The sequence below is a fragment of the Fusarium graminearum genome, chromosome 1, assembly GCF_000240135.3.
Source record: "Fusarium graminearum PH-1 chromosome 1, whole genome shotgun sequence".
Taxonomy (NCBI): Eukaryota; Fungi; Ascomycota; class Sordariomycetes; order Hypocreales; family Nectriaceae; genus Fusarium; species Fusarium graminearum.
The window spans coordinates 7,300,918-7,327,414 of record NC_026474.1 but is presented as its reverse complement, the minus strand read 5'-3'; the positions used below and the strand labels follow the sequence as shown (position 1 = coordinate 7,327,414).

Below are 26,497 nucleotides of genomic sequence, written 5' to 3'. Positions count from 1 at the left end.
CGTCCAAACACAGTGCTAGAGTATCTTTGGAACACCGAGCTCCTTCAGCGCCTCAACAGGCCCAATGCGTATCCAATTATCAATCTCCTCCTGAGTCGCAACAGCAATAACTCCCATCATGCCAATAGAATTAGCGCCAGCCTTTTTATTGACAGCTGCCCGACGTCGCGGGAGTACAATCATCCATTGGTTCGTGACCAACATGTTGTGCGGAATTGCTGCTTCTGCCAGCAGACTGTCTACATGCTCCGATTGACCTTTGCCCGCTTCTGTGGCCTTTTGTAGAAGTCTGCCATAAACGTCTAACAACTGATTTGAGTCAAGTGGTGGAGACTCAAAGCGATGATAAAACCACTGGAATGGCACGTCAGGCTCTACACCATCCTCAGTGTCCAGGAACGCTGCAAAGCTGTCTTTGGGTTTCGGTATTAACTGCATGTGCTTGTGGAGTCGACTGCAGCCCCCATCTTGTCCACAGTTGAAGAAGGCAACATAGTCATCACCCAAGTCAGTCAAGACGTTGTTCAAGGCTTGCCAGTCGTTTTGGTCCAGTGGCTCATATTGACGCTTGTTTCCATCGGACGTGAGGAGCATTAGGTGTGGCCTTGCAAAGCAAAACTTGTTGGCGGCTAGAAAATGAGTTTTGCTAATGTCACACATCTCATAGCCAGTGGTATTGATGTCACTTCCATCTCGAACTTGATCAATTACGTTGTCAACTTGCTCTTCCCCCTCGTCAGGATTCACCTGGAAGGTAGGTTTTCTTGCGAGGGCTGATGTCAAAATAAATTGGAACTGACTCGCGTTCTCAGTACTTAAATCCTCATATATTACCAGTCCCTCATGAAAGATATTTTAGGGTCTTACCTTGAGACCTTTGTCATTGTGCTGGACGATTTGTTGTCGTTCGTCAAAAAAGACGAGGTTCTTCTCCATCAACGAGTTGAACGTGGATAAGGCAACTGAATCATTCATTGTGTCGTCTTTGGCATCGAAAATGCTATTGGGAATTCTGGTCAAGCACTCCGTGAACTTGACAAGTGACTGACGTTGTCCAGGTTGATGCCTGTTAAGAGCAAGGTTCCCCAGCAAAACCAGGGATTAGGGTATGACAGAGTGATTGATGTATTTAAAGCTAACCGACAATTAGCCACGGCCATGAGTAGTGGCGGTGGCCTTACCACCGTCATAACGAGAATACCTCCACAATGGTAAGAGGAAGGGATGCTTAGAATCAGCACTCGGATCGTGGGAAATGAAGTGTAACCTTGACAGGCTATGTTGAACTGGGGTTCACATTTTAGCTTGTCGAACACGACACCACAAATGGTTCCACGAACTGATGATCCTGGTCACTGACTTTGCTAGCCTTGAGCGATTTAGCACTTCATCGTCCGTACATGACAACGAAAAACAGTGTCTTCAACATCAACCATTTCCCCGTCTCTCTCTGTATTCAACTTGCATAGATTTGGCATTGTTCGTTAGTCATGCGTTGGGCGTCTCTATTCGTCATCGCTGGCGCCACCTTCACAAGAGGTGCTCTGGCGGTGAGTGACAATGGCCAGGATGAAATCCCATCCATTCGATCATACTTCTATGTAGGAGGAGCCTATGTGAGCGATGGCGCAGGTGGGGAGATATTCCGAGATCAAATGTATGTCGAACGACTGTCTCCAGCTGGAGGTGCGAAGAGAGAAACGCCTATTGTCTTTATCCACGGTCAAGCTCAGACAGGTACAGTGAGTGAACCCAATCTATCTAGATAACCTCAGCCAATAATTGGTAGAACTTCTTGAATAAGCCCGATGGCGGACGCGGGTGGACATCCCAATTCATCAGTCAAGGCTACGAAGTCTATGTCGTCGATCAGACGCTCCGAGGCAGATCAGCATGGTCTCCTGCCTATGGAGCTTCCAAGCCCTCAACGTATTCCGCTGAGATAATTGAGCAACGATTTACAGCCGGACAGAAATTTGACTTGTGGCCACAAGCCAAGAAGCACACGCAATGGCCAGGTACAGGACTCCGAGGAGATCCGGTTTTCGATGCATTCTATAGCTCGAATGTGCAGTTTATCAACAACGCCACCTACCAGCAGGATAGTGTCCAAGCTGCTGGAGCTGCTCTTCTTGACAAGATCGGCAAGCCTGCTATCCTTTTGGGCCACAGTCAGGGTGGCATGATGCCGATTCTCATTGCTGATGCTCGTCCCAAGCTTACCAAGGGCTTGATACTTCTCGAGCCATCAGGTCCACCATTCCGAGATGCGGTGTTTGGCAACAAAACCGCTAGAGCATGGGGTTTGGCTGATATCAATCTTACGTACAGCCCAGCTGTTACCGACCCTTCAACTGATCTCGTCCAAGAACTACAGCCAAGCCGAGGAAAAGACTTTGTTGAGTGTATCCTTCAAGCTAAAAAGCCTGTTCCGCGCCGCCTTGTGAATTTGGAAAAGAAACCCATTCTGATCGTTACTGGTGAGGCGTCGTACCACATGCCTTATGACTACTGCACGGCCAAATATCTTGAGCAAGCGGGTTGCTCAAAGACCAAGCATGTTGAGCTTGGAGAGGAAGGAATTCATGGTAATGGGCATATGATGTTCATGGAGAAGAACAGCAACAAGATCCAGAATCTTGTGGAAAGATGGATAAAAGCAATATGAACCTCGAGATATGAACGGAGGAGGTGATTTAGTATCAGGTAGTGAATACTAATGCTCGTAATTTACCTGCATTATTTGAGAAGATAGAAGCGCAGTCTGATTTTGTTGTAGCAAGAAAGATCCTGTCTCTGTGATCTGAAGGACAGTGCAACTATAGGAATAAATATCATTTTCGATATGCGGTATTAGGCATAGGCTTCTTGGCCGCAACTCTTTCCTACTCGGGAATCAAAGGCGATATTAGAAGGATATTGCCCATTGGATACTGTGCTTATGCAAGTATACGGATTCAGTACTCGGTCAGCAATATCCAATACCAACAAAAAGTGAGAACCGCAGCCAGTAAGAGTTGCCTGTCATCACACCCTCTACCTGAAAGTGCATGTTGCAAACAGATAAGTAAAAAAGAAACGTTCAGCTGAACGCCCCCAATTCCTTTTCCTCCTTTATTCCTATCCCCTCTTCAACTAAATCACAGCAAATTTACCTCAAGTTTGATTGACGGTCTGATCATCACCATGGCGTTTTTACCAGAGGCGGTTAGCCGTTTAGGTAAAAGATTGCTGGGCACAGAGTTATTCACTCTAGCCAATACCAATCGTCTCTTCATGCGGCAAAGCACTACTCCTGCTATCTGTTATGGCGACTGTAGTAAGTAGAAGATGCACCTTCCACCAAGACCGCTATTTTGCTGAACGTTGCATAGATGCAGCATACAAAATTGCACAATCTGTTGGGAAGAGCGTAGAACTATGTCTTTCGAATTCTTCATTCCAGCTTGCATATGAATCGTGCAAGAACTGCACAGAAGGCAATACAAAAAGCGACGGAAACAGTACTCAAGAGGATCAGCTACCGCAATTCTCACCATATTTAGACTTCTGTGGTAATTTCAGTGAAGGATCGCTTACAGTTGCTCCGACGTCTACCCCGACGGATTGCGTAGGTTGCAGTGTGATCAGTACTACTGATTACAAAGGCAGAACTGTACTCTACACTCAAGGCCCCCAATCTATCTCAGAGACGCTGGAATGTAAGATTCATGGATATGAGTGCCTCGAGCACTAGGCTAACATGAAATCAAGTCAAGACTCAATCGACACCCGAAACTCTGCCTCCAAGACGTGGTCCAATATCATATGGTTAGCTGCACGATCTATTTCAACAGCTTGGCTAATTCATGTCTGAACTAGACTCTAAATCGGGACCGAATATAGCCACAATCGTGGGACCTGTTGTTCCGTCCGTCGTCCTGTTATTATTGGTAGGCTTTCTTGGTTTCCGTTGGTTCAAGCGAAGGCGAGCAAGCAAAGCTGCAACAGGCCCTGCACCGAATGAAGAAGATCCGAAAGAATCCAAGCCACAGCTACACTCTGATTGCATTACACGGCCGACGTTTGAGTTGGAGGGGTCTGTGCCTATTGTACCTGATGATACTGTTCACACGAAAGACAAGGCGGAAATGTCTGCCAATGAGCCGGCAGCACATGAAATGTCAGGAGATAAGAAAATCTCGAGGAAGCCGGTTGGTCTCCAGATTCCTGGTGGTACCCAATTATCGGAGGATCGACGCAATAACATCGACTTGGCCGAGTAAGAAATACTGCCACTTTGCAACTTTTACAGACACATTTATCGACTTAATATGCTGGATTACAGAGGGTGATTTTACAAACTCTTTATACTTTGGGATGCAAACTCAGTCAAGAAAGGTTAAATCATACACATGCACATATTTACTCGTCATTACAGCACACGAGAGTGTTGGTATTGAGATATTTAAATAAACCGCGAAATGGGTTGTCCCTGAAGTGCTGTAGCCCGCACTCATTGACCTCGAGGACATGTTCCTTTGGTACCACTGATCCAACCCTGACTTTCTGACTCTGACCTTATGTCGCCCTCTACAGCATTCCAACAGTATCCACTTTGGCTGTGTAAAAAGGCAATGCAGGTCGAGGTGTCCTCGCACAACTGGGCGCAATCGTTCCAACTAAGCGGTCCCTTCAAACCGCCGCTTATGCCGATATAGTGGTCATGCTGGATCCGTATGGAGCCGACACATTCGGCTGGATTGTGAGCAGCCGCTGTTGTTGTTGTAGCGAGTTCTGAAGAATTTTCGCTTGAGCTGAGTGATGAAATAATAGTAGTGAGGGTCGTGTCGGAGTCGATTTGTATAAAAGGGATAGTCATTGTCTCTCCATTAGTCGATGTATATGTGTCGGTAGTAGGAGCGGATGTAGCCTCAGCCGTGGAAGTCTCAATTGGTACCATTGAGGAAGAAGTCTCCAGGGACGAAACGATTATTTCGGATGTCTGAGCGGTAGAGCTTTCTGGTTTACATGGTCCGGCCATAGCTAGACTGGCAATGGCAAAAAGAACAAAGCTGGGTTTGGTCATGGTCATGACAAGTATAACGAACGACTGTAGTTGAATGCGAAAATAAAAAGTGAAAGAAGGACGGAATACCACTGGGCAGGTGAAAGGGCTTGTAGTTATTTTTCTATCATTTTGCAATGTCATTATCGTTGCTGCTTGTTAATTTCCCCTGATCTTACTCAATACGGCGGACTATCGGTTTGGCACACGATAGTTGTAAGATAGCACAATAGTTCAAAATTGCAGCTGAGACATGAGCCCACTAACCAGGCAATAAGTAGATGAATAAAGCAACTACCAGTATAGACAAAGAAATTATTGAGAGTATTGGTGACAATGGGGATAACGTTAAAGATAGTACCTCAGCCGCAGCCCAAGCGCATTAGCTGCAATTGCAAGCTCATATGAGCTTAACTTATTTCCTAGCCTGTATTTCCTTCTCCCTTCCTTCTAAACTTAATTGTACAAAGGGACTGGTCGTTGGACGATAATATTCATGTATGATGCACAAGTCACCCGCCTACTTGATAACCGGATTGATATCCGTTTTTATGCCACTCGTTCAACGACCCTACTTGATTGGTGCGAATTAAACCTGATGTCATAAACAAATAACTCTAAGCCGATGCATACCCATACGATAGTTCCCTGTGCCTCACAACTTACAGCGTGATATCAGATCAAAAGGCGGGGTAAAGTGTTGGAGTGGCATATAATACTCAGGTTTTATCCATATCATGTAAAAGCACCTGCTTCTTCTGGACGTAGGCGGGTGATCACAAATCTCGTTTTGGCTCTCCTGCCAAGGATTCTCGCGGCTATTCTTGGTCTTGGTGATAACCCCGCGTGGAGTGTCATTCCATACAAGTAGCCAGCCACAAGCGAACAGTACCTGAGTCCTGTTCCATCGCCTGACGTTGTCGATCACAGTCTAATCACTCAATCTTTCTTTCGTAAATGCAACCTTACACGGGTGCTTGCCTTTTGCTCGGCATTCAAGAACTGCCTTCACATGGAATTCGGTAGCTAGAGCGCGAGGTAATGCTGGCAGTAGACCTGCCACATTGCTTAAATAACCTGGAAAATGCCTCTAATTCTATAGGGACAGCTCTTCTTACACCATACTGCCTGTGGCTGTTTAGCACAGGGCTCACGACATGGCTTTCATTCGATCTTTGAGCATACTGGCTCTGGCCCTTGGTGCCACAGCCGTCCCTTACAATACCTTTGACGGTCCTGGATTTCCAGCATGCCAGGACGTTGCCAAGGTCCACGATGCCTCAAGCGTCAGGGACATCCAAAACACTGTCCAGGATGCCATCAAAGCAGGTCAGAGAGTTCGAGCGTCAGGCAAAGCACATATGTGGTACGATACGATGTGCTCCGATGATCCCAATACCGTCATTGTCCGTACAGAGCAAGTAAACAATATATACGATCTTGATATGGAGGCCGGCACTGTCATGATCGAGGCCGGCGTAACGTTTTTACAGCTCGCTGAGTACCTGCACGACCATGGAGCTTCCGCGGGATACACCCTTGTCAACTGGAACATCACCTTGGCTGGTTGCGTCGCGATGGGTGCCCATCGGTCGTCTATTCGCGAAGATTCCATGGTTGCAGCTGGGGTGTTGGCTATGGACATCATTGATGGCACTGGTAAGCTGCGACACCTGGAGCGTGATGATAGTGAAGAGTGGCTGGCTGCTTCAACGTCTTTGGGACTACTGGGTGTTATCGTCAGGATGAAATTCAAGGTCTATCCCGACTTTAAAGTATATGCCGATCAAAAGACGTGAGTATATCTCTTGGTTGTGTGATGTTAAAATATTGACCTCTCATAGCCTGGACGAGGGTGATGTTCTAGATGGTGACATCTATGGAATGATAGCTCCCTATGCTACCGCGAATCTTTGGGTAAGTGCTTTCCTGTCATAGCTTTGAAGCATGTGCTAAGCGGTGTTAGTGGTGGCCTCACAAGAAGAAGTTCCACTGGCGTTACTACGATGTGATTCCAACCAACCAAAGCGAACAAGAGGGCTTCCAAAACACATTCTCGATAACCCAAGTCGAAGCTGGTGCTATCTCAGCTCTATGGAACACTGGAAAAGGAGTTTCTCTATCGAATCTTCTCGCAGAAGAAATTCTATTTGGGCAGTGGGAGAAACCGAACTTCAGAGAAAAAACAACTAACAAGCCCATCGAGAAATGGCCCGTTTATGGATGGAACTATGATGTTCTTATTGGCGGTTTGTACCCTGATCAGCGTCCAGTATGGGAGTACGGCATCCACGGCTACACTCTGGAACTTGCATTCCCCGTTACCCAGGCCAATGCAATGCTCAAGAGGGTTCGCCAGCTCTTCGATAACGAGGCCAAGAAACTCAAATTCATGGCCTCTACCTACAGGAGTGGCATCAACATCAAGTTTGGACGGCCGTATTTTGACTTGCTTGGACAGGTGACTTATGGCACGTCCGATGGCGCCGACTGGGACAAGGGTGTCATCATGCTCGACTTCCCTTCTTACAAGCCAAGCATCGGTGATGGACTTCGATATAACGAACCTTTTTGTATGTTGTATCGATGCATGATCATCGGCTTTATGAGGCTAACTAGGGATACAGATCACAAACTGGCAGAAACGCTGATTGACGAATTTCCATGTCGCCCACACTGGACCAAGAACACACGAGAGGTGTTTGAACGTGCGGCCAAGAATATTGACCCCGATGTAAGATTACCATTACCTTTGTTCAGGAAGAGTCTAATGATTTCCACGCAGCATATCTCTCGATTCAAGGCAGTCAGGGAAAAGTTTGACCCTGATGGCATCTTTCGAAGCGTCGTGGGTGAAGCCATTGGTGTGTACTGATTATTGAATGGCTTGTCTATGAATTGCTCCCTTTATTTCTCCCCAATTTTGTTGACCCCATCAGCCACTCTCGATTAATTTCGGTTGGCTATGACGGGCCGTTTCTGCCATTCTGACTAGCTTAGGTACTTTAGAGGTATTCTCACTTGCAACTGTGTCACATATCAGTAGTCGATCAATGAGAGTTTATGGAGGTATTCTAGGGTCTGATTCGGTGTGTAGCATCGTGTACCCTCATTCACATGTATGAAAACATCTTTGAATCAATGTCTACTATTAATATCTACTGAAAAGAGAGGGGTCAAGCGTTGAGGCCTCCCTCGACTGGACCCTGCATGACTCTGCCATGTCCCACTTAAAACGTCATCCGTGTCTTCACCGCCTTGCAACCAATTTATATTCCTTATGACGATCGCCCAAGAATTGGGTAACTTGAAACCAAACATATTTCTCTGCTGTTTCATTCCGAATTCCGAGTCAAACAATCCCAAAACAACAGCAGTAACATCTCAACCAGCCAACATGTCAGCCCCAGAGACTCAACCCACCGCTGAAGGCGATGAGTACGAAAAGACCCTTCTGCAGCTACGATGCTTCGACACAATGTTCCTCGTCGATGATTCCGAGGCAATGCAGCCTTACTGGCCCGAAATCAAGACCCTGATAGAGCGCATCGCACCCATCTGCGCCAAACACGATCCCGATGGAGTTGATCTGTACTTTGTCAACCACCGACCTGGTGGTGTATTGGCCAAATTGCCAGGTGTTCAGTCAATCCGAAAGTCCGGTTACACTCACATCGGTGGCTTTGCCGGAAGCATGCTTTTGACCAGCAAAGGAAAGCAAGTCGGCGCCATCTTTGACAAAGTCAAGCCAGCTGGAAAGTGTAACATGGGTGCCAGACTTGGCGGCTTACTTAAGTGGTACTGCGACAAGTTCACAGCCGGAGAGGAAAAGGCCGCTCTCAACATCATTGTGCTCACAGCCGGCGCATTCGACGACGACATCAAGACTCCTCTGATCCAAGCCGCCCGAACTCTCGACGAGGCCAAGGCACCTATCCACCAAGCTGGTGTCCAGCTATTCCGCCTAGGTGGACCGGATCTGGTGCGACAAAAGACCCTGCAGCATCTCGACGACGAGCTGCACAAGGAGGCTGGAACCCGAGATATCGTCGACACAGTGACTTGGAGCGGTCACGGTACATCCATGTCGGATGATGAGCTGCTCAAGATTGTGCTCGGCGCAGTGATCAAGAAGATTGATATTCGTGCTTCTGAGTTGCACTTGGATGAGGCAGCTACGACAACACGTGCTGACCGAGAGTATGATGAGGGGAATGTAATCTAATTGGACTTTTCTAATATCATCGCCCGGGCTATGGGTAGATTGAACAGATATACTGGGACTAATAGTGTCAAATTAATTGGATGCGTATACCCACAATTTTGAGTCACTTCGAAGATGAGATTTGCATCGTGCTTGAACATTAAGAATGAGGGATAATAACCCAGAGAAGCATAGTCTCTCCATTAAGCTTATAATACTATATCTCAGGGCCAATACTATGTTTCCGGTAACGTTACCTACGTGGTCTTGAATCCTTTGAAAGCGAAATTGTCACACCGACATTGGGCGAATGTTTATAGCAGAATTTATTACACCAACCACAACCGCGCTTTCAGGCATGAGTTTTCCAGGTCCGAGAAGTCTCGTATAGGCTGAGATATAGACAAGTAGCGGCACTTTGTCGACAGGCAACTACGTTCTAAGTGGACTGTGCCGCATGCCAGCGTAGCAGTCTCCTCAAAGTTTGCTGTCTGTGGATCAATCTCACGCTGCGGTCGACGATAGCAGTGAGGAAAAGAGTCTGCAATACTGTGGTTAACAACTCGTAAACAGGCCCTATCTGCTAGTATTTACAGTGTCGAATGTATAGTTGATATCATAAAGTTAGTAGAAACCTCTATCATCTTCCCCATCATCACTGTACGTCCCTTGCCCAAGACGACACTCAAATTTTCAACACCCCTGTACTATAGCCCTACAGCGGGTGGCTTAGATGCTAACAGCGGATCCCCCACATAAGAGCTAGTAAGATTCTGGAAGGGGAAAACACCGCGAAATATGACTCCACGATGGTTCGTCTTCGGGGTAACGTCCCAATCTCTTGAATAGGCAATCACCGGCATTCTCAAAAGAACGACTAGGTGACATGGCTGTTCTTACTATTGGAAGAATTTTACGAACCGAGAAAGGCCAAGAAAGGCACAGCCGTGGTCGCCTAATCCGCCTTACAAGGCAAGTTCACGATGGTTGCCAAGACGGCATCAGATTGTGTATAAATATCTCTGAAGCCCCAAGACAAAAACAAATTTCTCAGCAGCTCATAGCCATTCAAGACAACAAAAAACCTCATCAATATCTAATTCAGTCTCCCAATTCTCGTCACAATGAAGTTTTCTACCATCACATCACTCTTTCTCGCCAATGCTGGCCTTTCCCTCGCCGCTCCCACCAAGACCTTGGCACAGGCTACAGCCATTGAGGTTAAGACTGGCGACAACGGTATCGAAACTCCCCTTCCAATCCAGCCCGGCATGGTAGACAACTGTGACCGTTTCCACTTCGTCGCAAAGAACACTGGCTGCCTTCAGATCGCCAACATGTACGGCATCACCTTTGAGCAATTCAAGGAGTGGAACCCTACCGTCGGCGATGATTGCCGCACTCTCTGGGCCGACGCCAACGTTTGTGTCCGCACTATCGGATACAAGTACCCCGTCTCAGTTGCTTGCTACGGTAGCTCAGACATTCTTCCCTGGGGCTCAAACAAGGCTGCCGCTCTCACTGCTGCTCGTGACTGGTGCTACAACGGAGGCGGTGGTGGTATCTACGAGATCTACGAGACCAAGACTGGATGTGTCAACGCACCTTCGGGAGCGGGCAAGTTTGTCTTTGAGGTCAAGACCACCCACGGAACCAGGATCGGTCTTACTGGTGGACGATGCCAGACATTCCTCAACCTTGGTATCAATGGATGCAAGGAAGGAGCTCAAACCAACACAGAGGGCTGGACCATGGAGTAAGTCATGCTTATCTTGATATCATGAGAAAACTAAATGCTAATAATCTTCCTAGGACTACCTTTGAGACTGGAAAGTGCAAGGCCTAAGTTCCTCTGCCAACATGACAGATGATGGCGAAAGCTTCGCATAGTAAATGGATGAGCCTTCACTTACTATGGATAAGATTGGATTGGGCTCAGCTACCTTGGATAAAAGTTAGATAGAAGTCTGACTATCAGATACCAAGGTTTAATATTAGATTCAGGTATATAATTATGCACAGTTGATCTCCTGAAAAACTTGGTTTTTATACTTCATTGGTGTTCGGTATACAACTTGAAGGCCAATACTGAATTTCTCGTCGCCCCCATCAAAGAGCCATCCAAAGCAGGTCACAAAGAAGCAACCTTATTCTCACACAATACATAAGCAGCCCACATTTCATACTTCATGAATATAGTTTCTACATAGACAGCCTTGGCCATCCACATCCACTTTTGCTATGCTAGCCAGGAACACTAAGCACAACAACAGCAAACCCTGGCTAAAGCCACATCAATAAACAGATTTTTGTGTTTTTCAGTAGCCAAAAGAGACGAAGCCATGGCTCGTAGCTCCTCATACTGCGATTCCTCTCCAGCCACAACTTCCAGTTCCTGGATTGGAACACACTTTGTCGCTCTGATCAATATCTCGGGGTACTTGATATGCCTTCTCAGTGATCTTTTTGATTTGACAATGTCCGTCATCTTCTCATCTATTTCCAGAACAGTGAGATAGACATGCGAGATAATGGGTTGAAGTAATAGCATGGATGATACGTTTTCGTAATCCTGCTCGTTATTTTGTACAGCGACAGATATTCGAGAAAAGTCACACCAAGGAGCAAACCATTCTTCGCAGGGACTATTGATGTCAACGTGTAACATGTCTGTCTGTGGATTGAAGAATCCAAGCTGTCCGACCCCAGGACACTGGCAAAGGGCGAATGTTTTGAACACCTCCAACGCTACATCTCTAGATTCTTTACAGATGCTGAGTACAATAGGTGGTTGCGGTGATATGATGTGAGTCTCGGCAGCGGTACTACTCCCGCAACAGCGTCTGTAGACTGCTTTGTGAATGCGAGGCCCCGGGAGAGTGTGGCTCCAGATAAGGCGACGTAGTTCCGGAGGGAGTTCAGGCAATGGAAATGTTTGGGTTTGTGTCGCTTCTTGGGGGTGCGCCATAGCTGAAATGAGGAGATTGTTGTCACAAGAAGTAGGTTCAAGTACGATCATGGTAAATGCTGGACAAAGCGTAGTTAATAGCGATATATAATCACGTGCTACTTAGTGCTTATTTTGATGTTAGTCTATTATAGGCTTTGTCTTGTGTCTTTGGTCTCGCGTGCAATGCGACACAGTTCAGCGGTTGCCGTCTTTGATATCTTCTTGGATATGTACTCTCGTTAACATGACATGGCGAGATATTTATGGATGCAAGGTTGTGTGGCCTAATGGAAAGGCATCTGAGAGTGGATCAGAAGAATCTAGGTTCGACTCCCGGCACAGCCGGTTATATTTTCTAGCTATGAGATAATGGGAACATACCACACAGAGAATAATTTGTTCGAATATTATTTTGGATTGAGATTTCATATCTTATTCCTTTTTATGCTGATGAAATTCGTGTTTATATTCTGGAAGTGTTTGATGTCTTCGAAGGGGGCTGAAAGACTGTCTAGCAAGAAGAGAAACAAGCAGTGTCTGTTATGTCTTTGGCACGTTTTCGCCTATGGCCTACTATGGTGTGTTGGATCGTACCAATTTCTGAGGTCGAGGATTGGACTGTTTGATAAAGATGGTCGAACACAGAATAGGCAGCCCATTATCCAATGTGGAACTGATGCCTAGCACCTGGAAACCAGACTTTGTTCCTTTCGAACCTTGAACAAATAGTAGCAAAGTGTATTAGCTACTGACCCAAGTTGAAGATTTATATCCAGCTGGATAGTTTTCTATAGAAAGAGCTGTCTTGACTGGCCAATGAGAAGCCCTCAAGTTAGAACAGAGTTGACTGTCAATGAAAACTTTGTAGTCAAGGTAAAACTTACATAATGGATCAGATGGCTCGACATGAATGTAATACTGCTTAAACTCAACGACGAAAGAAAAGTCAAAATAAAGAAAATTCTTTTGACCTGTATTTACAGCAGGTGTTCCCCCTTCTCTATCCTCTTTCCTCTTTCCTCCAACCACAACAAGTTGTTCAGCCACTCTATCGAATACAGCCAACCACAACATCCCAACACAAAAGACAACTACGACAACTACTCTTTGAGATTCACACCGGTAAGTGCTATAATTAAAAGTTGTGTAGACCAAAGCTGAAGCAAATGTCCAGGCAATATGGGTTGGAATTCAGTAGAGTATTGGCATAATATTTTGTCAAGTGACCGCTCCGACTCAGAACCAGACCATCTGACTTCAGAAGCTGATATCTGGGACTCAGAACCAGATACTCGAGCTTCAGAGACTAAGACTTGGGTTCCACGAAGTGCCCAAGGCGATTCAGAAACCAACCGCTGGAATGAAGAGTCAGACAACCAGGCTTCAGAGACTGACCATCAGTCAACCTACCGTTGGGATCCAATACTCAACAGTCGGTCTTCAGAGCCCGACCGTTCGTTTTCCAAACCCAACCATTGGTCAGCCGGACTACCCTTCCGGAGACAAATACGCATGGGAAGGCCATCAACCTACGTGTTCGATTCATATGGCGATACTTGCATCACTCTCTATACATCCAAAGATCGAACCTTCTCTTTCTCTGGGGACACGCTATCAAACGTAACATTTGACGAGGTATCCCACAGCGAGTTCAACGTGTCAAATGATTGGGGAGAAGTCGCACACAAAGACTGCGATGCGGCATCGGTTCACAGCTCAGACAGCCGACACGAGTACCACGAGTATGGAGAGATACCTGGATCTAGCCCTGGACAAGTCGAGATCCGAGTCCTAGTCTCAGGAAAGCACCTGTAACTAGGTTCAGATTACTTTACGGAGGTGTTTTCCTTCGGAACAGAGCTCATCGGTGATTCCGGATTTTATGAGCTCCAAGCAAGTGGCTGGGATCCGGTGGCACATCAGACAGTACTGGCTATTCTTCACGGCTATCACAAAGATGTTCCAAAGTCACCCAGCATCGAACTGCTTGCAGAAATTACCATGGTAGTGAACCACTACGGATGCCACGAGAGTGTCGAGCCCTACGCCAAGCTTTGGCTGGACAATATGCGGCACAGACTGCCTTTCAAGTACGGAATAGATTGCATTCTCACCTTGGCGGTATCATGGGTTTTCGATGATCAAGACATCTTTGACCTAATGGTGCGTGTGGCGTTGAGGAACAGTTCTGGGTTGATCACGGTCGAAGATGATCGTCTTCCTATTCCAGACGGTCTTTTTGGTAAGCTCACTCAAACCACAATACGACATCTCGTGCTAATTTAGTGTACAGAAAAGATCAATGCATCCCGTGAGCGCTATCTCGAGGCTGTATCGTCAGCCACGGCCGAACTTTTCCATCGTCTCAGAGATGAAGATGATTGTCCTCACGCTTGCTCAAGTCTGATGCTTGGCCGCTTAACGAAGAAGATATACAATTTTGATTCAAATGGCTTGGGCAGTCAGGCATTTCTTGGATGGCTCAGAATTGAAGGCTGTATACGCGATATCAAGTCTATGGGGGACTCTGACCTGTCTGATTGGAACTGCAGATATCCTTCTACCATCTTCCAAAGATTGTACCCGGCGCTGCAAAATGCGGAGAATCAGCTACCTGCTTTTTATCTGAAGGGCAGGATGCTCACCGTTGAACAGGAGCCCACAGTTCAATCGGAGCCGAACCCGTATGCGCATAATGAGGAAAACTGGTGAGACGCTAAATCGGGGGGACATGATTTTTATTTCTTGTATGTGGCGACATGGACTGCAACGGGTATTATCCTAAACGCCATATCGTCGATCTTTTGTATGCGCCTTGTGTTTCTAAAATTGACAAAACTCTAGTCTAGTGTTCTATTCTTAATCAAAAATGTTTCTAAATCAAGCCTCATGGTTATTCTCATCCTCCGTCTGAACTTGCTGCTCCGACAATCGCGGATTTCTCAACGCTAAAGCAAAAGTAATCATGGGAATGCAGAAACAAATTCCTGCAATGCAAAGTAATCGCTGAACAGAACTGTAGCTACTGATAATTGCGTCTCGAATCTCGGTTCCTACTGGGTAATCTGGAATGATGGAGAAGGGGTTGTTGTAGATGGCCTTTGCGAGTCCTTTGTCAGGCTGAAAAGCAAGGTTGTGCTTCAGAGACTTGTAGAGAGTCTGTGTCCATATGGCTCCAGAAATACATGTACCAAATGCACTTCCAATGTTGTAGAATGACAAGTAAAGGCCTGTTAGAATAGCGACGTGCTCTCGTGATGCAGAAGCCTGGATGGATGCTTGGGTCGGATAAGCGAAGAATCCACCAGCGACACCAAGAAGGATCTGCGCTGCGATAATTCCGTCCTTTGATGAAATAGATGCACCACCGGGATACATGATCAAAACTCCAAAAGCAGCCATAAAAAGCAGTGTTCCGCCAACAATGATAAACTTGAGTCGTCGAATCTTGAAGATGACAAGACCAGCCAATACTCCAGTGATGACACCGAAGAATGAGAAGAAGGATAAAATGCGGGTTGCGTTCTCGATGGAAAAGTCAAATGCCACGATGAGGATCGTATATAAATAGTTTCCTTGTGTGCACCAAGCAAGGTTGAGCAAACTTCGTACAGCCAGGGCAGACCACACGCCTCGGTCGCGGAGGAGATGAAATGGGACCAGAGGATGTTTCGCGCCTCGCTGCTCCCATGTGATGAAACAGACCATGAGGCAGATTCCTAGGACCAGAGGGAGAATTATGTACCAGCTACGCCAATGACTGGCTGTGCCTCCTGCAACGGTCAAAGGTGCAAGGATGAGTGAGAAGGCAGTGACAAGAAGAACGAGACCGATGACATCGAGTTGATGGAAAAGGTCTGCTCTCCCTTTCTTCGTCTTGAGAGAAAGGAGTGCAACAGCTTCACTCTCCTTTCCATCGGACTCCCACGTACGCCTTTCTAGGAAGTAGAGGCATGAGAGAAGGGGAAGTGAAGCGATGGGATAAATGATGGCCCACATGCCGAGTCCCCATCGCCAGCTTGTCGATCCCAAGACTGCAGAGGTGATGTTTCCGCTGATCCAGGTATTGATCAAGAATGGGATTGCGGGTAAATAACTAAAGAAGACTCTTGCGCGCATGGACGAGAAGTCGGCGATGAGGACTTCTAATAGCAAAACAATGCACGTATATCCCGTCTGGTAAATAATACTTCCCGTGCAAAACACTTCGACGGTCTGCGCGGTTGACTCGATCGCGATACCGAGTGTGTATAGCACGGTAGAAATAGCGATAACTTCAAACCGTCCAAAGACATCTGCTATTTTTGCAGCGCTCGGTTGCACTGCGACTGCGATAACATTGCGCAAGACATTGATAGTCGATAAGTACGAGTGCAAATCGAAGCTGGATGTTGCATAAGATTGATAAGCAAGTCGCGTTTGACTCTCGAGGCCGTATGCATATCCGACGAGAAAGATGCCGATGAATAACCAGACGCGGTGTGCCGTTGTAATATTGCGAGACACGATTTCCATACGCGCCACGCCAGCAGATAGACGTTTTGGGTTTGCTGGTCGAGATGGAGTCGCATCCGAGTCTATATCTGGAAATGTACTTGGGCCAGGTGCCCCCAAAAGAGGCGCTGTTTCTGCTGACGCCATATTGTCTCTCTCATGTGAATATTAGATACTATAGAAAGGCAAAAAATGATAGAGATGAAGAGATGAAGAAATTTATGAAACACGACGACAGGGGTCATCTGATTTGATAATTCACGCATCGTTACAAATATCCCTGTCATGTGCTGAGATGGATGGAGATGGATGCCTGAAAGAGGATCTGATAATGTGACCTGACGTGGACTGACCTTGTGACACGACATGGACATGATGACAAAGCGGGAATTCGGAATCTGATAAGATTAAATGATCCAATGGTGGCGGATCTAGCCGTTGATCAAGTGGATGTCACGGCTTTCATCGGTAATAAAGCCGAGATCTAACACATCTACAGAGTAGTCTCTGGCAGGTTGATGATACTAAACTACCAAGGCAGTCGTGGATAGACAAGTTCACCATTTGATTAAACACTTTGGGCTCAGACCAACACAGGTTTCATAATCGTATCTAGTCAAGTAATGAACGTCCACTTTCTTGTCGTCCCCTGACGGGGTTCCCATATCCATCCACGATACGTGCCAATTGGCACCGGCACACACGATTCACATCTACCTAGAGATCAGTAGTCCCTTTAAGACAGCAGGTCCAGCATGTACCATCTTCGTCGTCCTGTCCTCGTTAGCAGTCATTCATCATTTCCTTTCTCTAGTTATCGCCTACCCGCTTCTTGGACTCCTAAGTCACTAATTAGCTATTTTCACCAAAGACGAAAGGCACGCGTCACTCATCCATTCGTCGTTGCACGGGATCGGTTCGGGCGCGCAAATATCACAGCAGATTGGGTAGGTAGTAGTCATTTTCTTGAGGGGCTTGGAGGCCAATCCGTGGCCAGAATCACCGGAAACCTGGATTCGCACACTATGTGGGATTCTCTGTCAGCAGACTGAACATTTACCATGCATGGTATGATAGTATAAGTGAAGCGGAACTTGTTTCGGAGAAACTTGCGTGATTTCATCGCTCTTTGCTCGGCTTCCCTTGACGGAAGACCAAGGCATGGCGGCGATGCCCTGGACAAGGAAAGCAGTAGCGATGATGGAAAACTTCATGTTGGCTGTATCAAGGGGCCTTGAGTATTGTTTGTTGCGGTTGACTGAAATGATGCTGATGAGAAGGTTGAATGCGAGCATCATGGCCAGGCTTTACACATTCTCTATCTATATGGAGCACGATACTTGCTGGCCTCATTGATGCAAGCGAAAACAATGATCGGGTTGCCCAAGATTTTAGGTGCCACCATCATAGTTGCTCCAACAGAGACAAACGGGAATGGTGTTGTGTTGTCGATCTTCTCACCTTGTCCTACGTCCCCTAACCAACCGTCCCAAAACACTATCGTGACCTTGACCTGTGTCTGCACACTCGACCAGACGGAACTTCGCCTTTCGCAGATTCTAAGACACATGCAGAACCACACTGTACGGGACGTTGCAGCGGATTCTCCTGGTTCTCCGACGGCACTTCCTGATGTGTCCTTATGTATACTGAGAGCAAGGCCATATCGGCCTTGGACACGGTGTTACATGTGAAGGTCTTTGGCACATGACACTCCTATTCGCACTATTGCTAAATCCTTTACTTGCTAGCATGGTACGTTCAGAATTTCATGTTCAGCTATCGATTTCATGCTCTGTATCGCAAAACATGGATATGATTAGCAAATTCAAAGTGCAATCCCAGAAACACTTATGACTCTTAGGAGCAATCCAGTCGCCCTACATGACCAGGTGTGTTTATCCTCTCTTTTCTTGAAACGATGTCTTGCATATGGTATTTTCGCCACGAAACCCTGGCGTATCGGATCTCAGGGGGGCTCCCTCGACTAATGCTTGAATAAATTATCCCAAACCCCCGCAACTCGTGTAACGGTGCCTCGACAGTTTTGTGAGTGTTCCCCAGCCCCCGACACAAGGATCAACCGTACAGCGGATCTCTAATCTTGTGCCGTGTCTTGGCTTTTTCAGCCACCTGGTTAATCGATATAAGGAGTTCGGCACCAGTCACTTCATGCTCAGCTGCTGTGATAGTTAACAAGATTCAAAATGGTCTTTTAAATTTACATGTACAAGCTTGACTTGGGGCGGACAACCAACTTCAGTGACTTGGTTATTCGTAGGTATTGGAATTCGCCAAGGATGATAGAAATAAACAGTGCTAGCGCTAATACATCTACCAAACTATGTACTTATTTCATCAAGTCTCCTCTACGCGGAAGCCTGTTCCCAACGCTTCTGTAACCGACCAAGCACCATCCTCACATACCCCACGTCTGTTACATCGGGCACGTTCCTCAACGTTACACTGTCCTCCCTTGAGAGATCTGTGAGATAGTCCAAAGCCCCAGTCTCCGCTTTCGTAGACGCTTTGTGTCCGTATTTACTCTCGAACCAATCCAAAAGCTTGATAGGAGGATTCTTAGAAGGATCTCGATCTGAGTCACGTAGACGTTGCATCCATTCGCTGGTAGGAAGGGTTTCGAACTTGAAGCCTGCCGCTCTCATAGACGGCAACATTTGGTTCGTCCAGTGAAAGCGGATGGGGTTGAGAATGTGGTAGACTAGATCTGGGTTTGACGACCGGTTTGTAGTTGTGGTAGTCGTTAGGTTGGACAGGTCGAGGATTGCCGATGCTGCGAGGTCGACTGGTAGCCAAGTCATTTCCTAACACGTATCAGTCACAGTTTCTGCAGATACTTATTGTGAAGCTTACCTCATTTAGCGCCGGTAAAGCGCCAAGTGTAACAGCAGTCTGGATCATCAATGGAATGCCTTCAGTGGTATTCCACTCCCCGACTTTGGTGTCACCCACCAGCTGTCCCAATCTCAACACTCTTGCCACAGCTCCTGCCTTGCATGCGTTACCTGTGATATGCTCTGCAACATACTTCGATCTCGCGTAACCAGTGTGTTGCGCATGTGCCGGCGATGGAACCAGTGATTCGAGAACTTGGCCCGGTCGTGGTGTACCTCCAGCTGATGAAACGGAGGAGCAGAAGAAGAAGCGAGCAGGTCGAGGTGTCTGGACGCCCAAACTTAGTTGAATAAGGTTGTGAACGGCCTTGATGTGTTGGTCTTCGAAGCTCTGTACCGAGATGTTGAAGTTTACAGCCCATGCGCTGTGGATGATGGTCGTGAGCTTGTTCTGAAGTTCGGCCAGGTTGGATTCGCTCAGGCCAAGATCGGGACGACTAAGATCACAAGGCAAAGCGAGGATCTTACCGCGCTGCTCGTCATCCAGTGACAACCCGCGAGTTTCGAGAGATTTGTGTAGTCTCTCAGTGGCCATGTGATCACTAGATGCCCTGATCAAAGCCCATACAGCTCCAACATGAGGCTGGGCTGTTAGCTGAGCAAGAGCATGAGCACCCAATGCACCAGTGACACCAGTGAGTAACTGAAACTATTAGCTTCATATCATTGTAATTGCCAGTTTCAAACTTACCACAAGCTCCTTCTCAGGCTGAGGCGCAGATCCAGCGACATGGGGCCTAAACGAAGAGTACTTCGCAACCAAATCCTCCATAATCTTCAACTGGTCTTCCGTCTCATCTCCAGCACCGCTTCTGAGTCTCTCGAGCTGACGAGCGAGTAGCTTGACGTTACCCGTTTCATAGAGAACGTTCTGTCCAAGCTCGGATTGGTTGCCACCGAGGTCGATCTCGCGCTTGATAAGACTCCACATCTGGATGCACTGCAGACTGTCAACACCCGAAGCAAAGAAGTCTGCTTCTGACGATTCAAGTTCCACGCCGCATTTGACCTTGAGTTGTTCGAGTAGGTAATCTTCGAGCTCTTTACCCTCAAGAGTCAACGAACCAGCTGAATCGTCTTGACCTTCGTATCGACTGTACGCGGCCTCGATTTCCTTTTCGAATTGTCGGTATGTTGGGACTCGGATGAATGTACCCTTGTCAGTTCGCGGGTATGATACATCGGCGGGTACAATGACGACCAATTCTTTGGGAATTCTCGAGAAAGACTCTGCACGCGAGTTGGCGTCTTCAACTGAAGGCCAGATAGCGTTGAGGAACTCATCGTCGGGCATATTAGCAACACGATCAGCCTTGACGATCAAGATACCAGGATACGTTCTTCCATCTCCGAAAACAATAGCCTCCTTGACGATCTCTTCTTGGCGGATACGACCTTCGATGGGGATTGGAAGGACCTTTTCACCGTTGATGAGAGTGAAGCGGTCATCTAATCGACAGGCGAACTTCCATAGTGTTGGTCTTGTGGGATGTTGTGTAAAAAGATCGCGTGTGCGGAATGATCCGGGTGGGTTGTCCGAGTTGGTGGTGCTCTTTGATGGAAGGCCGTCCAGAGCTACACACTCAAAGAGTCCGGGGGCGACTTCGTCGAAGATGGTGTAGGGTTCAGCTGGGGGTAGAATGCGGATGTAGTTCCACGCCTTGTCACCTTCTGGGCGTTGAGAAGTAGCAAGCCTTCCAGTCTCAGTTCTACAACCTGTTAGCAAAAGCCACTTCCGAAACTCCGATCTACTCACGCTCCATAGTTGCCACAAAGATTGACACCTGCTTCAACAAGTCGATCACCAAGATCGTCCGGGCATCCACTTCCCGCATAGAGAACAACCTTCATACTCGCCAAAATTCTGATGCCCTCCTCGCTCTCAGCAAGCAGCTTGATGACATAAGGAACACAGTGGAAGATCTCAGGCTTGGTAGCTTTCAGCTGCGCAATAACAGACTCCCTTGTGATTGGAAGGCCATAGTTTGTGAGGTAAATCTGTTTGCCGGAGTAAATGGACCTGAATATCTCGTAGAAGCCGTGGCTGTGGAAGAAAGGCGATGTGAGGAAACCGCGCATGTTCATGTGTACTGCAAAAGCACCAATACAGCTTGCGTTGGTGAGGTAGATTGGCTTGGGAAGACCTGTTGAGCCAGAAGAGTGGATGATAACAGCGACTTTCCGTGACTCAGCTTCGGGGCTGTAATCTCGTATAAAGCGTGGTGCATCATGCTTGTATACGTCTACGCCCTGTAGCATGGGCAGTATATCTAGTTGACGATTTTGTTGAACTTGTTCCAGAACGGAATGGAAGTTTGGCGTTGTTAGAATGACATTGCAGCTTGCCAGGTCGAGAAGTTGGGTGATGGCAGGACAGGCGAGACGTGTTGAGATGAGAAACGCTGAGTATCCCAGACGATTCAATGCGATGATCTGAACAACGACGTGGATACCTGATTGGCCTAGCATTCCAACTACGGGTGCTTTTGCAAGAGTTGAATCCTGAATCATTAGTGCATTGTCTTTTGGAGGTTTGGGATAGTGCTTACCACAGGCTTGAGGCCCATACTCTGGAACTTCGCAACAGCCGCATCGGCATATCTATCCAAATCGATAGCGCTATGCTCCTTGAAATCATCAACACCTGTTTCCGGCGCTCCCATCAAGATAGTATCTCCCAGCTCTGCAGCACGTCGTCTGATCATCTCATCAAGAGTGAACATTTTCGCCTGAGAGGGCTGCTGAAAAGCAGGCTTGGAAGCCTCGACAGCATTTGAATCGTGTCGAATAGTCATTTTTGTTAATAATCTGTCATAATCTTCACCAGGAGAAAGCATAGTTGCGAATTGTATCTGAGGAGATATATATCTTTGGTCTGAACGGATATATTGGACTCCACTTTGATCATCGTCGTCGCATCGAGAGACGGAAAAGCGACATGCCCCTCAGTTTCGGAAAAGGACTCGACCAAATACTGTGTCGGAAAAGTTCCGCCAGTGCGGGGAGATGTGCGAAATGCCATTGCCAGGATATCCGGTTTGGGGTTTCCGATGATATTTTGCTCTTAGACTTATTACCGAGCCGTTCATTCGGTAAGTTGAGCGGCTATCTTGTTATTCCCTGCGGTGCTGCAAGACATTCGACAAGATATCACGATTACTGGTCCGAGAGATCGGCAATTAGATCTTGATCCGTAGATAGATACGTTCAAGTTATCAGTGCTTCTAATCCGAAGTCTTTGTCTACTCGTTGCCCTCGGACATTGTATGGATCAGTTCTTATAGTTTCTATTTTGTTCTATTCAGATAGTAACCATGTCCACGCCATTTAAGGCTTCATAGACCTCCTCGCCACCCAAAACTGCGCATTATAGGCACTCTTTGTCAAAGCCCTGTCATCAAACCCATACGCCGCCTCCATCGCCCTGACCGTCCTTTCCTCAAACGTCTTCTCTCCGCAGCTCTCATCTGTTTCAAGAAACTTAAAACCCAAAGCTTCACATACCACCAAGATTTCCTCCAAGCTCAACTGCACAAATGGCCCTGTACCGTAAAGTAACGGTCCGAGGTTGATCCAGTGACCACCTGGTTTGAGCACCTTTTTTATCGTGTCGAGGTAGCTCATTAGGTTGCGTGCCGTGTCGATGAAGAAGTATGTGACTACAACATCGTATTCACCTGGTGTGGAAAACACAGTTGTAAAGTCACCTTCTATGAGGACCACAGACGTGGAGTTAAGGGTCACGTCTGGAAAGGAAAGAGGGCGAACCATGTTGGATTCGGTGGCGTGGTGAGACCAGCCATCGATGAAGGGGTGCAGGGAGTGTGAGTTTTGAGAGCGGTTGGCTTCGAGGAAGCGATATGCTACATTCATGTACATGGACCATTCGTTGATGGTTACGTCGAAGCCTTTCCACAGTTAGTAAGGGAAATTTAGTAGATATCACCAGATATCTAGCTTACCCCCAAGTCTTGCAATATCATGCCCCAATCTTCCCAGTCCAGCACCAGGAATAAGAACCTTCACTGGCGTTTCCCCTTTTCTCTCAGGGAACAAGCTCTCTAGTGTTTTGGTCAGACACGAAAATGTGCCTTTTCTTTCAGCGCCGCCTGTCTCGGTCCAGTCACGAACGTAATGCTTCAAGGCTTGAGAGACTGAGATTTTGTCGGCAAGTTTCCCTGATACTTCAAGGCTTTGGATGTGCTTGTTGAGTTCATCATGATCAATGCCGTAGAAGTGCATTGCGTATTGCACGATTCTGTTGCAGAGTTCTTGGTTCTTTTTGAGAAGATTATCAATGCGAGTGAATTTCTTGGAGTATTGAACTGAGTGCTCTAGTAGCTGTTCCATAATTAGAACTGTGTTCTGGTAAGGAGGGGGAGACTCAACTCACAGACTTTTGAGCCTTTGAAACATGTTTATAGAGACCCTCCAATCGACCAAGCTCAGCCTTTTGTCGTTCATAGTATCTACTATATCCGTACAAGGCATCTAGCAGTCGATGTCTGGGATGATGGGCATTCCAGTTCCCCCATCCCTTCGCCATAGCCTTGGTCAATTTCTTGTTTGCTTCAACATGGCGAGGTGTGCTGGGTGTTTCAGAGGCTTCTTCCAGAGGAACAACAGCTTGATTGAGGAAGCCAGACTGCAAGAGTCGAGTGGTTAGTTGATCTTGTGCCGGTGAGTAGGTCCTTCGTAACAGGGTTAAGCCGAGGATGAGAAGGATCGAGAGACAAACCAGGTTGGGGATAGAGGCAAAGTCAGGGTTTGCGACGCCATCAACCTTGATATTTTGGTCTGCGGTAGTGGGTAGGGGGCTGAAGATGAGCCCTGTGAGGGCGATGAGATGTGCTCTCATGGTTGAGGCCCGGATGAAGAGATGATGTCGTTGAAGGGGCAGACAGACCGTGAGTGATATTACAGGCAATAGTGGCCAGATGGTCAACCCAGTCGCCGATTGGATGTAATACTCGGACGGAGAAAAAGGAAACTTTTTTGTTTTGGGTTGCAGGGTTTATGTTTATTCCTGGTCAAGTTGTTGCTTGTTCCGAGTGGAAGCGTTGTGGATATAAAGCCAGTAGGTCAGCCAGCAGGGGGAAGCTAGGGAGGGCTAGAGAGGGTTAGGCTAGGTCCAGGGGAGATCTAGGGAGTGGAGCCTCAGTGAAGGATCCAGTTTTTAAGGTGAGGACCTTGATAGACATGCCAAGCAAGAAGACGATGCAAGACAAACAGACAGACGAGGTGACCTTTGGGACAGGACAATAGACAGTGTTCATGGAATAGCTGTTATCCAAAGTGTTTGCTGATGTATATACCTAGAGTAGAGTTAATGCTCAATCAAGACATTGACTACAGGTGTCAGTCATCAACACCAATACCTCCCTCGACACGACATCTCGACAGTTCATATAAGCCAACATTCAAGGTTAATTCACGTCTCCATAGTATTTGACCCTCCAATCCCTGTCTGCCTCTTCTCGTCTTGGCCTGGCCATCACTGGCAGGCTCGTTATTTTACTTGGCAGTCCTCCAGCCTACCTACCTACCTAACCTGTCCAGCAACGCGCCGCAGCAATTCTTTATAAATTCCACTCCCTTGCATTCTTTTTCTCTTCACCTGCATTTTCATTTTCCTTACCTTCAATCCTTTTACACAGTAACTGCCCAAGATGAAAACCACCACTTTCGCCGTCGCCCTTCTCGGCCTCTTCCCTGCCATCTTTGCCCAAGAGACTCTCGCTCCTTCGCCTACCGAGTCTGTAGGATGTGAGCCTCATGGCGACCACTGTACGTTTCTCTGTTCAATCCATACCAGCAACTGTAATTGACAATGGTGTAGGGCACTGCGACGGTGCCAGGTCTACTCTTGCTACCGAGGCCAAGGTCACCACCGACGCTGAGCATGACGACGAACATGACCATGACCATGACCACGATACCACTGGAACTGGATCCCTGGCTCCCTCTCCCACCGAGTCTACCGGCTGCGAACCTCATGGTGACCACTGGCATTGCGATGCTGCCAAGACTGGTTCTTCAGAGGCCAAGGCTACAGATGATCACGACCATGACCATGAAGACGAGGACCACTCCCACTCTGCTGGCGCAACCAAGTCACTGTCCCCTTCTCCCACAGAATCTACTGGCTGCGAACCTCACGGCGACCACTGTGTGTATTCTCCATCATTACCCTATTGATCTTTCACTAACTGGTGTTCCAGGGCATTGCGACGGTGCTGCCACTGCTGCGGCCACTGGCTCTGCCTCTAACTCTGCCTCTGCCACTGAGAGCGACTCTGCTGCTGTGACCGACAACGCTGCTGTCATTCAAATAATTCCTTTCGCAGGAATTGTCGCTGCTGCTGTTCTTGCTCTGTAAAGTACTTTGAGCGTCTGGATTGGAGAGTCTGGGATGGTCTTTCGTGTCGACTTCCTGGATGCAACGCAGTGGAGGATAGAAAAGACATGGTTTGATGCGCAACTCTTATTTTCTTGATGAACTAGATCAACTATAGATGTATGATCATTAATTATGACTTTATTTGACATGTTCTAAATGTTGTCGTGTGTTTCTGTTCTTGAATGGTGTTACTCAATTGAAACACCAGTACGAGTCTGGTATCACAAGCTCCATCTCGGTGATATTTGACAGCTGAGCCTCATCTGAGCATTGTGTCACGATTAATTAATTGCTCGTAGTGCACCAGACGTGCCTCCTAAATCCTAGGCTACAAAAGCAAGTCGTCTAAGAGGCCTGGTCTAAGTAGCATAAGCTAGCCTAATGATTTTGTCTCTTATGCTCTCAGCTGATACCCTGAGGACTGGGTCTGAATGACATGGTCGCACTCAAATTATCCATAAACATAACCTTGTTTTCTCCCCGCCAC

General features: G+C 47.2%; 15 protein-coding genes and 1 non-coding gene across 16 annotated transcripts; 9 read left to right on the top strand and 7 right to left on the bottom strand.

Moving 5' to 3' along the window:
• Positions 1-15: 15 nt before the first annotated feature.
• FGSG_02259 (uncharacterized protein) lies at positions 16-975 on the bottom strand (the record flags this gene model as incomplete). The annotated part of the gene is made up of 2 exons (XM_011319859.1): positions 16-747; positions 868-975. 2 exons carry the CDS (start codon positions 973-975, stop codon positions 16-18), a joined length of 840 nt encoding a protein of 279 aa, XP_011318161.1.
• Positions 976-1,208: 233 nt separating this feature from the next.
• On the top strand, positions 1,209-2,668 carry FGSG_02258 (uncharacterized protein; the record flags this gene model as incomplete). Its single annotated transcript, XM_011319858.1, has 3 exons — positions 1,209-1,211; positions 1,470-1,550; positions 1,790-2,668. 3 exons carry the CDS (start codon positions 1,209-1,211, stop codon positions 2,666-2,668), a joined length of 963 nt encoding a protein of 320 aa, XP_011318160.1.
• A 518-nt stretch (positions 2,669-3,186) lies between these two features.
• FGSG_02257 (uncharacterized protein) lies at positions 3,187-4,265 on the top strand (the record flags this gene model as incomplete). Its single annotated transcript, XM_011319857.1, has 5 exons — positions 3,187-3,319; positions 3,375-3,610; positions 3,648-3,701; positions 3,759-3,810; positions 3,886-4,265. 5 exons carry the CDS (start codon positions 3,187-3,189, stop codon positions 4,263-4,265), a joined length of 855 nt encoding a protein of 284 aa, XP_011318159.1.
• A 230-nt stretch (positions 4,266-4,495) lies between these two features.
• On the bottom strand, positions 4,496-5,068 carry FGSG_12107 (uncharacterized protein; the record flags this gene model as incomplete). The annotated part of the gene is made up of 1 exon (XM_011319856.1): positions 4,496-5,068. The coding sequence occupies one exon, from the start codon at positions 5,066-5,068 to the stop codon at positions 4,496-4,498; it is 573 nt and encodes a 190-aa protein (XP_011318158.1).
• A 1,136-nt stretch (positions 5,069-6,204) lies between these two features.
• FGSG_12106 (uncharacterized protein) lies at positions 6,205-7,922 on the top strand (the record flags this gene model as incomplete). The annotated part of the gene is made up of 3 exons (XM_011319855.1): positions 6,205-6,842; positions 6,892-6,964; positions 7,014-7,922. The coding sequence occupies 3 exons, from the start codon at positions 6,205-6,207 to the stop codon at positions 7,920-7,922; spliced, it is 1,620 nt and encodes a 539-aa protein (XP_011318157.1).
• Positions 7,923-8,444: 522 nt separating this feature from the next.
• Positions 8,445-9,297, top strand: FGSG_12105 (uncharacterized protein; the record flags this gene model as incomplete). Its single annotated transcript, XM_011319854.1, has 1 exon — positions 8,445-9,297. One exon carries the CDS (start codon positions 8,445-8,447, stop codon positions 9,270-9,272), a length of 828 nt encoding a protein of 275 aa, XP_011318156.1. The 3' UTR covers positions 9,273-9,297.
• Positions 9,298-10,375: 1,078 nt separating this feature from the next.
• On the top strand, positions 10,376-11,097 carry FGSG_02255 (uncharacterized protein; the record flags this gene model as incomplete). The annotated part of the gene is made up of 2 exons (XM_011319853.1): positions 10,376-11,007; positions 11,064-11,097. The coding sequence occupies 2 exons, from the start codon at positions 10,376-10,378 to the stop codon at positions 11,095-11,097; spliced, it is 666 nt and encodes a 221-aa protein (XP_011318155.1).
• Positions 11,098-11,263: 166 nt separating this feature from the next.
• Positions 11,264-12,270, bottom strand: FGSG_02254 (uncharacterized protein; the record flags this gene model as incomplete). The annotated part of the gene is made up of 2 exons (XM_011319852.1): positions 11,264-11,281; positions 11,530-12,270. The coding sequence occupies 2 exons, from the start codon at positions 12,268-12,270 to the stop codon at positions 11,264-11,266; spliced, it is 759 nt and encodes a 252-aa protein (XP_011318154.1).
• A 204-nt stretch (positions 12,271-12,474) lies between these two features.
• FGSG_20548 lies at positions 12,475-12,546 on the top strand. The gene has a single exon. It is a non-coding gene; the product is annotated as a tRNA-His (tRNA).
• Positions 12,547-14,202: 1,656 nt separating this feature from the next.
• FGSG_02253 (uncharacterized protein) lies at positions 14,203-14,913 on the top strand (the record flags this gene model as incomplete). The annotated part of the gene is made up of 2 exons (XM_011319851.1): positions 14,203-14,443; positions 14,495-14,913. 2 exons carry the CDS (start codon positions 14,203-14,205, stop codon positions 14,911-14,913), a joined length of 660 nt encoding a protein of 219 aa, XP_011318153.1.
• Positions 14,914-15,081: 168 nt separating this feature from the next.
• FGSG_02252 (uncharacterized protein) lies at positions 15,082-16,842 on the bottom strand (the record flags this gene model as incomplete). Its single annotated transcript, XM_011319850.1, has 1 exon — positions 15,082-16,842. One exon carries the CDS (start codon positions 16,840-16,842, stop codon positions 15,082-15,084), a length of 1,761 nt encoding a protein of 586 aa, XP_011318152.1.
• A 421-nt stretch (positions 16,843-17,263) lies between these two features.
• Positions 17,264-17,929, bottom strand: FGSG_12104 (uncharacterized protein). The gene is made up of 3 exons (XM_011319849.1): positions 17,809-17,929; positions 17,521-17,718; positions 17,264-17,469 (listed from the first exon to the last, which is right to left on the bottom strand). Exons 1-2 carry the CDS (start codon positions 17,907-17,909, stop codon positions 17,544-17,546), a joined length of 276 nt encoding a protein of 91 aa, XP_011318151.1. The 5' UTR covers positions 17,910-17,929; the 3' UTR covers positions 17,264-17,469; positions 17,521-17,543.
• Positions 17,930-18,065: 136 nt separating this feature from the next.
• On the top strand, positions 18,066-18,686 carry FGSG_12103 (uncharacterized protein; the record flags this gene model as incomplete). The annotated part of the gene is given in 3 exon segments (XM_011319848.1): positions 18,066-18,339; positions 18,356-18,450; positions 18,519-18,686. The coding sequence occupies 3 exon segments, from the start codon at positions 18,066-18,068 to the stop codon at positions 18,684-18,686; spliced, it is 537 nt and encodes a 178-aa protein (XP_011318150.1).
• Positions 18,687-19,064: 378 nt separating this feature from the next.
• FGSG_02251 (uncharacterized protein) lies at positions 19,065-22,405 on the bottom strand (the record flags this gene model as incomplete). Its single annotated transcript, XM_011319847.1, has 5 exons — positions 19,065-19,520; positions 19,570-20,259; positions 20,302-21,319; positions 21,367-22,112; positions 22,160-22,405. 5 exons carry the CDS (start codon positions 22,403-22,405, stop codon positions 19,065-19,067), a joined length of 3,156 nt encoding a protein of 1,051 aa, XP_011318149.1.
• A 532-nt stretch (positions 22,406-22,937) lies between these two features.
• Positions 22,938-24,468, bottom strand: FGSG_02250 (uncharacterized protein; the record flags this gene model as incomplete). The annotated part of the gene is made up of 5 exons (XM_011319846.1): positions 22,938-22,970; positions 23,115-23,518; positions 23,573-23,951; positions 24,004-24,255; positions 24,349-24,468. 5 exons carry the CDS (start codon positions 24,466-24,468, stop codon positions 22,938-22,940), a joined length of 1,188 nt encoding a protein of 395 aa, XP_011318148.1.
• An 811-nt stretch (positions 24,469-25,279) lies between these two features.
• Positions 25,280-25,989, top strand: FGSG_02249 (uncharacterized protein; the record flags this gene model as incomplete). Its single annotated transcript, XM_011319845.1, has 3 exons — positions 25,280-25,397; positions 25,450-25,779; positions 25,832-25,989. The coding sequence occupies 3 exons, from the start codon at positions 25,280-25,282 to the stop codon at positions 25,987-25,989; spliced, it is 606 nt and encodes a 201-aa protein (XP_011318147.1).
• Positions 25,990-26,497: the final 508 nt, after the last annotated feature.

Bases quoted from the DNA above. Each gene is read 5' to 3' on its own strand.
- FGSG_12104 (XM_011319849.1), bottom strand. From the start codon at position 17,909: ATGAAGTTTTCCATCATCGCTACTGCTTTCCTTGTCCAGGGCATCGCC. The intron at 17,719-17,808 runs GCAAGTTTCTCC...AATCCCACATAG, and splicing joins GCAAAGAGCGATGAAATCAC to TGTGCGAATCCAGGTTTCCG.